This window comes from Anneissia japonica, unplaced genomic scaffold, assembly GCF_011630105.1.
Source record: "Anneissia japonica isolate Jap-2015-1 unplaced genomic scaffold, ASM1163010v1 scaffold263_len647688_cov178, whole genome shotgun sequence".
Classification (NCBI taxonomy): Eukaryota; Metazoa; Echinodermata; class Crinoidea; order Comatulida; family Comatulidae; genus Anneissia; species Anneissia japonica.
The window spans coordinates 645109-654693 of NW_022734777.1; the positions used below are offsets into that span (position 1 = coordinate 645109).

General features: G+C 32.1%; 2 protein-coding genes across 7 annotated transcripts in view; both read left to right on the forward strand.

Annotated features, from left to right (window-relative positions):
• Positions 1-3287, forward strand: part of LOC117116469 (zinc finger protein 93-like) — a 5793-nt gene extending 2506 nt beyond the window's left edge. For all 6 annotated transcript variants that reach the window (XM_033260521.1, XM_033260523.1, XM_033260524.1 and 3 more), the window contains 3 exons: positions 477-546; positions 1232-2077; positions 2504-3287. In XM_033260521.1, the coding sequence (XP_033116412.1) occupies positions 498-546; positions 1232-2077; positions 2504-3126 (1518 nt within the window). In that variant the 5' untranslated portion in view covers positions 477-497 and the 3' untranslated portion in view covers positions 3127-3287. The remainder of the gene's footprint in view (positions 1-476; positions 547-1231; positions 2078-2503) is intronic.
• Positions 3288-6887: 3600 nt separating this feature from the next.
• On the forward strand, positions 6888-9585 carry LOC117116461 (zinc finger protein 239-like; the record flags this gene model as incomplete). Its single annotated transcript, XM_033260510.1, is given in 3 exon segments — positions 6888-6937; positions 7670-7789; positions 8908-9585. Coding segments are annotated over 2 exon segments (745 nt in total), but the record flags the coding sequence as incomplete, so codon positions are not given.

A 9585-nucleotide genomic window follows, 5' to 3' on the forward strand; every position in this document is an offset into this window, starting at 1 on the left:
CTCCCCTTTACAAATTTTCCCCTTATAGTTATACAAACTTTCCCCTAACATTGTAACACAGTCGCCTCCTAACAAATTCGCCCCTAACAAAAGTTGCTCCCTCCTAACAAACTCGCCCCTCCGACTATACAGTTACACAGTTTCCCCCTAACAAACTCGCCCCAAGGCTCGCCCCCTAACAAATTCGCCCATAACCTTTCTGTAGTGGGACGTTTATTCAAAGTGGGAAAATTTTCAAGAGTTGCTCTCCTTGGTAATCCGAGGACAGCAATTTAATACTTTTTATAAGTGATAGACGAAGACGGTAAAGATAACTGTTTTTACTGTTCACTTTTTTATGTGGTAATTATTAAATATTTTTTGTGGACAAACATGGCTGAAAATGATCTATTTTGTTTTAAACTGAGGTTTGTCAATATTCTTTGTTTATTTTGATCCTCATGTAAATAGTCATTGTTTTTTATTTTTTCTTCCAGATCTGAAAATATCAAGGCTCTATGAATATCAAGAATATGGAACAAAATTCTGAAATTAAAGTTGAAATGGGTTAGTACAGTAGTAGTAGAAGTACTGTAGTATAATATAACATTTACTGTTTGTATAGTAAATCAGGCCATATACTAATACCCCATTGCGATCGATTGTACTGTAGCAATTGTGACACCCAATCGCAAAGTGAAATCGTGTGTGAATGCTCACCTAAGTAATCGATTTCGCAATTTTTACCCCTTGAAGTTGGGTGCTACAATCTTTATTACTCCCGGTTACCACAGAATCTGATCGCAACAAATCACAACAAATTGCACAGGTACTGTTTAGCTGAAGTCAGTCAACATACGCCTTGCCACCAGAGGCCTAGACCCTAGAATGTATTAAAGTTTGTTTGTGTTGGTCTGAATGCTTTTGTTGATGCGATTGGGAGTAATCAGTTTTGGATTACCACCGATTACATTGCAACCGATCACAACAGAGTGTGGTCTGAATTGGGTATTATTCTGTTTTTGTTATTTTCATCAATTTTTTTTTTATTTATACAAATTTTTTTGAAATTAACTTTCTGTACTGTAAGGCCACAAAACAGGTTTTTTCAATAACTAATTCAAAATACAGCTCACCAGTTTCTAATACTTAATTGATATTGAATTTTATAGATTATTTGTTTATTACAGTGTGGTGTACAGTAATATGCAAATTAATTATGAAAAATGAACACTTCAAAATTATCTTTCAGGCCATTACAATGATGTGTGCAGCAATGAAGAAAATAAAGACAGACCTAATGAAAAATGTTTGATATCAGAAGGAACAGGATTTTATGCTATGGAAAACTGTCGCTTAAATTTATCTCCTGGTCACAATAACACTATGGAAAAATATGAATGCAATGATCTTGAAAAACAGTTTGAAAAGTATGACAGTTCAAGGAAATACATGAAAAGGTATGAAGAGATGAAATATGAATGTGAACATTGTGGAGAGAATTTTAACTTGATTACTTTGAAAACACATTTGGGGATTAAAACAGAAGACGCACTATTACAACGTGGAATGGAAGTTGATCAAAGAAGCAAATTCAGAAGTCATTTGAACTTACATACGGAATTGCCGTCACATGAATGTGAACATTTTGAAAAGAATTTTAAAGACAGTATTAGTTTTAAATCACACATGAAAATACAAAAGCAAGAGACACAATATGATTGTGAAAAGAAATTAAAATACAGTAGAAGTTTGAAAAAACATTGGTGGATACATACAGGAGAGACAGTATATGAATGCAGTCAATGTGAAAAGAAATTCAGACAGAGTAGCACTTTGAAGTCACATATAAGGACACATACAGGAGAAAGACCATATGAATGTGAACATTGTGGAAAAAGGTTTAATAAAAGTGACACTTTGAGAAGACATTTAAGGATCCATACAGGAGAAAAGCCATATGAATGTGACAATTGTGGAATGAAGTTTAGTAGATTAGGTCAATTGAAAAGACATTTAAAGTTTCATACAGTAGAGACACTATATGAATGTGAATATTGTGGAAAGAAGTTTATTGAATTAGATCCTTTTGAGTCACATTTGTGAGGTCTCACCACGAAATGAGACGCATCGTTGGTGAAATCATATTGAGATATTCACCAAAATAGGTCAAAGGCAACATTTTTACAACATTTTGATTTTAATGTTTTTGAATAACTTGATACTTATATTTTATGATTGTGTACTTTTTAAGTGAATTTTCCTACTAAAAACAGTGTTCTCTTCGCATATTCTGTAATTCTAGTCCTATTATTTGTACAGGTTAGTTTATCTTTGAGGCCGATTTTCTCAAAACCTGGTTCTCATACACCTAATCTTTAAATGCTAACATCTCTGGATCTATTTATCCTAGGGAAGCCATTCAAAGACCAAATTAAACCTTATAATGTGGTCTACCAAAATGTAATATTAACTCATTTTTTGATTTTCTAACGATGAGACTCATTTTGTAGTGAGACCTCACATTTAAGGATCCATACAGGAGAAAGACCATATCAATGCGATCAATGTGAAAAGAAATTCAAGCAAATTGGCACTTTGAAGTCACATTCAAGGATACACACAAGAGAGACATCGCATGAATGTGAACATTGTGGAAAAAAATTCAAACACAGTAGTGATTTGAAAAAACATTTGATGATACACACAGGAGAAATGCCATATAAATGTGATCATTGTGAAAAGAAGTTTAGACAATTTGGTCATTTGAAATCGCATTTAAGGGTACATACCGGAGAAACACCGTATGAATGCGATCAATGTGAAAAGAAATTCAAAGAGAGTAGCAGTTTGAAGTCACATTTAAGGATACATACAGGAGAAAGACCTTATGAATGTGAACATTGTGGAAAAAAGTTCATTAAAAAGTATCACTTGAAAATACATTTAAGGATACATACAGGAGAAAAACCATTTGAATGTGAACATTGTGGAAAGAAATTTTATCAAAAAAGCAATTTGAAAACACATTTAATAATCCACACAGTGGAGACACCATATAAATGTGAATATTGTGAAAAGAAGTTTAATAGAATTAACTCTTTAAAGAGACATTTAAGGATACATACAGCATTGGACAATATATGAAAGTGAACATTTTAAAGGGAAGTTTAGTCTAGATAGCACTTTGAAAAAAAAAATTAAAGATACGTACAGGAGAGGACCATATGTGGCAAAGACAAGCCAAACCAGTCACTAGTCGCAAAAATCGATTTTGAGTTATTAATACAGTGTTAGAGAGTAAAATAATAGCTATAAAATGGTAAAAAAATCATTCAAATCCGACATTTCCTTATGAAGTTACAAGCGTTTAAACATAGAGCTGTTTAAAGAACAATATGAGAAATCAGCCTTCAAAGTTTATGATTTCAGGCATTTCTCATGCAGAAACGATCATTAAATCCTTAAAAAGTGTTGTTTTAACATTAAAAATGGGGAAAATAACAGCATAGAATGATGTATAGATATGTAAAGTTTAGTTTAGTGTAATAAAATAGATTTTTAAAAATTTGACATTCCAACATGTTTTGGCCATTTTCTCTGAAACACGATTTGCGACGAGTGACTGGTTTGGCTTGTCTTTGCCACATATTGTATGAATGAAAAATGCTTAGAAACAGTTTCAATTTGAAAAAAAAGATGTCTGAGTAGGATACATTAGAGAAAATATTAAAAATAGAGTAGTCAAAATGATGATGGTACATTAAGGAGAACATTGTAATTGGAACACAGAGATTTTAATGACAATAGTGTAATAATAATTAAAGAACACTTGATACTACACTGTTCTGTATGTAAATATTGCAGAAAGATTTTAATTTTGGTATAAATTTGAAGAAACATGAATGGTGTCTTGAAAACTTGAAATCTAGAAAACAAACTTAGATCTTTAGAATGACATACCATATTACAGTATTATATTTTGAGGGGTTTCACCCGTTTCATGTCTTCGTTTAATAGCATCACTCAAGATATATGTAGGCCTACAGTATATTTTTTAAGTAACCTCTGCTACCATGCATCAGCTCTGTACAACTATATGAACCATCTGTTATTTCATAAAAAATATACCCTTATTACTTATGCTAATTAATGTTTCAAGTATGCAAGAGATCAGTTTATAGAAGGTTAATTGCAGAATTAATAATTGCAAGGACAACCAAGATATTCATGTAGAAATAAATGTATTTATATCACTAATTTTTAGCTTTGTTATTTTTCTAAAGTAATGTGTTCTTCATTCACAACCATTTACATCCATCTTTCAATTGTAACTGCTGTGCTGTGGATAAAATGAATCTGGAAAACTGTTCAGTTCTTCAGAGCCATACAATTAGACAAAGTACAAAATGGACATGATACATAATGAGAATAAGTTGACTTTGGAACTAAGCAAGATAAATAAATATTGCATTACAAAATGCATGTTTTAATATACTGGTTTATACTGTTACTGTCCTGACAGGTTTAACCTTCCGACGTTTTCCAGATTTACGTGCACTCTTTGAGGTTATTGGAAAAGTTAGCAGACTGTCGGAAGAATTTATTGCTCTTTCCTTCATGATGTTGCTGTTGCTGATTTTTAGCCATATTTTTTAGTGAGAGTATAATCACAAGTGACAGAGAACTTCTTTCGGGAAATGAAAAATATATTTATTTCTTCTCGAAAATTTAATCGTCCCTGCCACCTTCTTTACTGTGATATCTTGCATAGTTTGACATATTAATTAGCATAAACACAAAGTGTGTACCTTGATAAAATAATAGTAATGGTTTATGTAGTTCAAGGCTGATGTATATGTCCATAACCTATATGCGGTACTGTACCGTTAGGCCTACAGTGGTTCAAGAAGCAATCGACTAATTTATCTACATACAATGATAATAAAATAAGCGGTACTGAAGTGAGTAGATATTTCATGAAATGTGTTATAAAAATAATGTGATAAATAAATATATTTTTTAATCTTGAATCTATTTGTTTATATTTTGTTGTCTTTTTTTTTAATTTATTTTTTTTAAATAAAAAAAAAAAAAAAATCTAATTATGGACTTCGGATAAATTGATCATCCTGAATCCATATATTTTACATTAATGCAATCTCCTTTACTTAATTGTTGTACTCTGAAATATATATTATTAAAAACAACAAACAAAACCCCTAATAACTAACAAAATAAATTCTGAACTTCCGTGGGAGTCACACCAACCATTATTTCAATCTTATTTTGTAAGAACTGTATATATTATAGATAATTTAAATAGATAAGGACTATTACATTACAATATAATAATATTTATGTGGTTATGATAACAATAATAAATAGTACAATTTTGTATTACTGTACTTACTATAACATTATAAAGTAGTAATTTTAACAACAAATACTACAGTATTTTAAAGTGTATTAGCCTTTATGTGGTGTGCCTTGAATATTTAAAATAATAGTCTCTCAATGAAATGTAATGTACATAGTGTAGCCTAGGCCTGCTTAAAAGATCATGGTTTTACGCGTTTCTGCAGACGTCAATGCGTTAGAGATACTCAATGTCAACGCATTACCTTGAAGCACGGCAGCAAAATCTGTTTTTAAAAAATAGGCAATTTTTACCATAATTCGGACAACTATCACTATAAAAGTTGGTTTTTATTATCAAGCCGTTTTCTACTCTCGTGTGGTAATATTTTAATTATTTTTGCATTTGTGTGGTCCCTTGTGGTGTCCATTGTTCCAAGTGATATTTAGTAGGACCGATATTTTATTATGTTTTATTGTCACGATAAACTAGACTAAATACATTATGATTGGTTACTTTAAGTGTTGAGAGAATGTCAGCAATCATTTCTGGACGAAATTCAACATTACTCAATGTCCGTCCGGGGCGAGAGAATTTGCTGGCTTCAACAACACTGTGCCAAGCAAGTTTAAATTTAGATTATTGAGTACAATAATTGCTAGAGAAATACTAATCGTGCAGCTGTTTTTTTTAGATCCTCCTATTAATACATGAATTTATAACCCCCTTCGAACATAGCCACAAGTATATCTCCGACACTTTTCAAGTCAAATTAGTAAATTATGACAATAATTATTTGAAAAAGAAGAAGAAAAAAAAAAAGAAGCAGACATGGATAATTGTGTTAAATGAAATTGCAGGGGGTTCCCCCCGCACCCTTTTGTTTCTAGATGTTCAGCAGATGTACTTTCCTGCATTCTGCTGGTTGTTACAAATGGACCTTTTGAATACATTGTGGGTTGAGTCACGTGTACAGTTTGGGGCGAATTTCGGACGCTCTGTTTATAATAATGTTTTTGAGAGCCTTGCACTCCCTTTATACATACAATAGTCAACGGTTCATCCTTCACAATCGTCAAGTAAAATTATGAAAATCAATTCGATTTAGAGACGAATCAGCAAGAAGCCCGTACGAGTTAAATCACTAGGGTAGGAATCACTAATAATTTAAATGCACTTTGTGCGTGCCATACCCATCACTAAACTACCCCAAAGAGTATAAATAGAACAAGAGAGCAAAGTCCCGTTCGTAAAAACGTCATGCCTGTGTAGGACGCCAACTAACGGTTGTATATTCTTTTTATTACCCAGTGCAGCGCTGCGCAGCGCGGTAGAAGTACGCCCGCTATAAACTCAGTAAGCAGAAAACAAAAGTACAGTATCTTGTGGAGAACAGATAAACAGACAAACCTACCGTGTGCGGTGCAGTACCGGGTAATAAAACATATACAAGCGTTAGTTGGCGTCCTACACTAGCTGCGTAGAGCGTATCGTTTTTTTACGCTCCCAATGAGCGTTGTTGGCTCTCTTGTTCTATTTATACTCTTTGACTACCCACAGTACAGTACTATTGAAGATAGCTAGGCTACCGTCAGCACTGTGAGTGATCTAAAATTCTTTTGAAATTTCTGTATTTGATTACAATTACATAATTAATAATTATTAATATTGGTCTACTAGCGTAGGCCCTATACATCATCAAAATGTTTCAGTGTATATGATCACTGGATGATTCTTGTAAAGAATGAGGCCTGCCTAGGCTACGGCCGAGCTAGATGGATCCTCCATCCATGCAATTAGAAACCTTTATTTAATATTACAATGTACAATGCTGCTAACTAAGGGGTCTGGCTAAGCCTACAGCCAGCAGTAGTTTGAATAAAGCGGTTAGGCTACAGGGTATGCTAGCAGCTACGTATATCAGATATTTGGTTCCAGTTCGATTTCTGTTCGAAAATGGATTTTATTGGCTTTTAAAAAAATAAATTTTGGTGCGCTGAATCCATAAAATTTTGGTGCCATTTAAATTTGATCCATTTCAATTCATAATAGTTGCTGTTGTGCAAGTCCCAGCCATGCCATTGGCAATGCGAAGCATCATTTTAATATAGGTCTACATAGCAGGCAAAGTCCCCGCAACCTAGCATGGGGAAATGTTTAATATTGTTCGGATAAAATTCCCCACTATTATAAATGATGTGATGAAGAGGCCTTGCAAACTTACAGAGAGTGATACACAAAAAAATATGAAGGTCTAGAGGTTTACAGAACTCTGTTTTGCTTGTTTTGATCTAATGCAGTATACATTAAATTGTTATTTTTTTATTCCAGGTCTGAAAATATCCAGATATATCAATAATTGTCTTTAAAAGAATTAGCAGGCTATGGCAGAATTTGAAAAAATAGTGCAACTGAATATGGAACAGAATTCTGAAATTCAATTTGAAATAGGTTTGTAATTTATAACATTGTTCCTTTAATATGGATTGAATGAGAACATAATACATTTTTTGTTTTATTTAATATTATTTATTTTATTGCAATTAACAAAATTAATAAACCAATACATTTCTTTATTAAAGAATGGCTTCAGTATTAATTGCTGTACATAATCCAACTACAGTACATTACAGGCTGAGTTCTGTACATTATGGATTTAATCAGACCATAAATATAAATATAATTTGAAACATTTTAGAAAATAATGAATTTATGAACATTTATAAATGTTAGTCTTAGTGTGTTTTGTCTTAAAGTAATTCAATTTTAAATTTAATTTCTGTTATTGCTACAGGTGCCATCTAGGGCCAATATTCACACAAACACAGTGAAACAAAAAAATAAAAAAACAATACAATGGTAGCTCTGCCTCACATGGATATTACTCTACTAAAGTAGAAATGACCTGCATACCCCAATCCTAATCAAGCTATGCATCATAGGCCGTAGTGGCGGTACTCCACTAAGGTTCTAATGATCTGCATATTATCCCAACCCTAAGAAAACTATGCATGGGGTACTACTGTACTCCTCCAAGGCCCTAATGACCCACATGAAAAAGGAGAAACTCACAGATTTAACAACATCAGCACAATAAATGTAGATATTCTCACACTAATTTTCAACAGAAAGTTAGATAGTAACTTACTTAAATAGACAAAGTTAGAAAATATTTTATTTAAAATTTTCTTTACTAGTTATTGATTTTTCAAAGTAAGAAATACTTCATAATTTACCATCCCATTGATTTTTGCCCAAGGTACATCATTTTTTTTTTTTTTTGGTTATTTATTATACTTTTTTGTAATTCAGTTTATTCTGTACTGCAAGTCTTTCTTCTTGTGTATGACATGAATTTATATCTAGTTGCTGTTATTAATTTTACTGGAACAGTCGTAGCAGGGTCACCAACGAGCAGGTTAACATGACCCTACCATTACAAGAAAAGTTTCTTCAATAACTGATACAGCACAGTAATATTATTGTTTACTTTACTTATATAAATAATATTAAGCATTTAATAGCAGATTGCTCTGATTTTTTCTCTCTATATCTTTTATATATTTTAGACACTTGTAACAATGTGTCCAGCAATGAAGAAAGTGAAGGAAGATCTAATGAAAAATGCTTAATATCAGTAAAAACAGAATATTGTGCTATTGAAAACTGTTATGTAAATTTGTTTCCTGTTAATAATATTCATGAGGAGAAAAATATGAATGAATGCAATGAAGTTGAAAAACAATTTGAAATATATGGCAGTTCAGAGAAAAACATACAAACGTGTGAAGAGGTAAAATATAAATGTGAACATTGTGGAGATTATTTTAATTTAATTAATTTGAAAGCACACATGGGAATTAAAACAGAAGATGCACCATTACAATTTGAACAATGTGGAATACAGCCATTACATGAATGTGAACATTGTGAAAAGAAATTTAAAGACAGTATTAGTTTAAAATCACACATGATGATACACAAGCAAGACGCACCATACAAGTGTGGAAATAAATTTAAAAATGGTATAACGTCGAAAGCACGTATGAGGATACATAAAAGATCACATGAATGTGAACATTGTGGAAAAAAATTTAGTAAAAATGACACTTTAAAAACACATTTAAGGATACACACAGGACAAACACCATATGAATGTGAAATTTGTGGGAAGAAGTTTAATCATTTGGGTCATCTGAACAGACATTTAAAGATACATGCAGAAGAGACATCACATGAATGTGAGC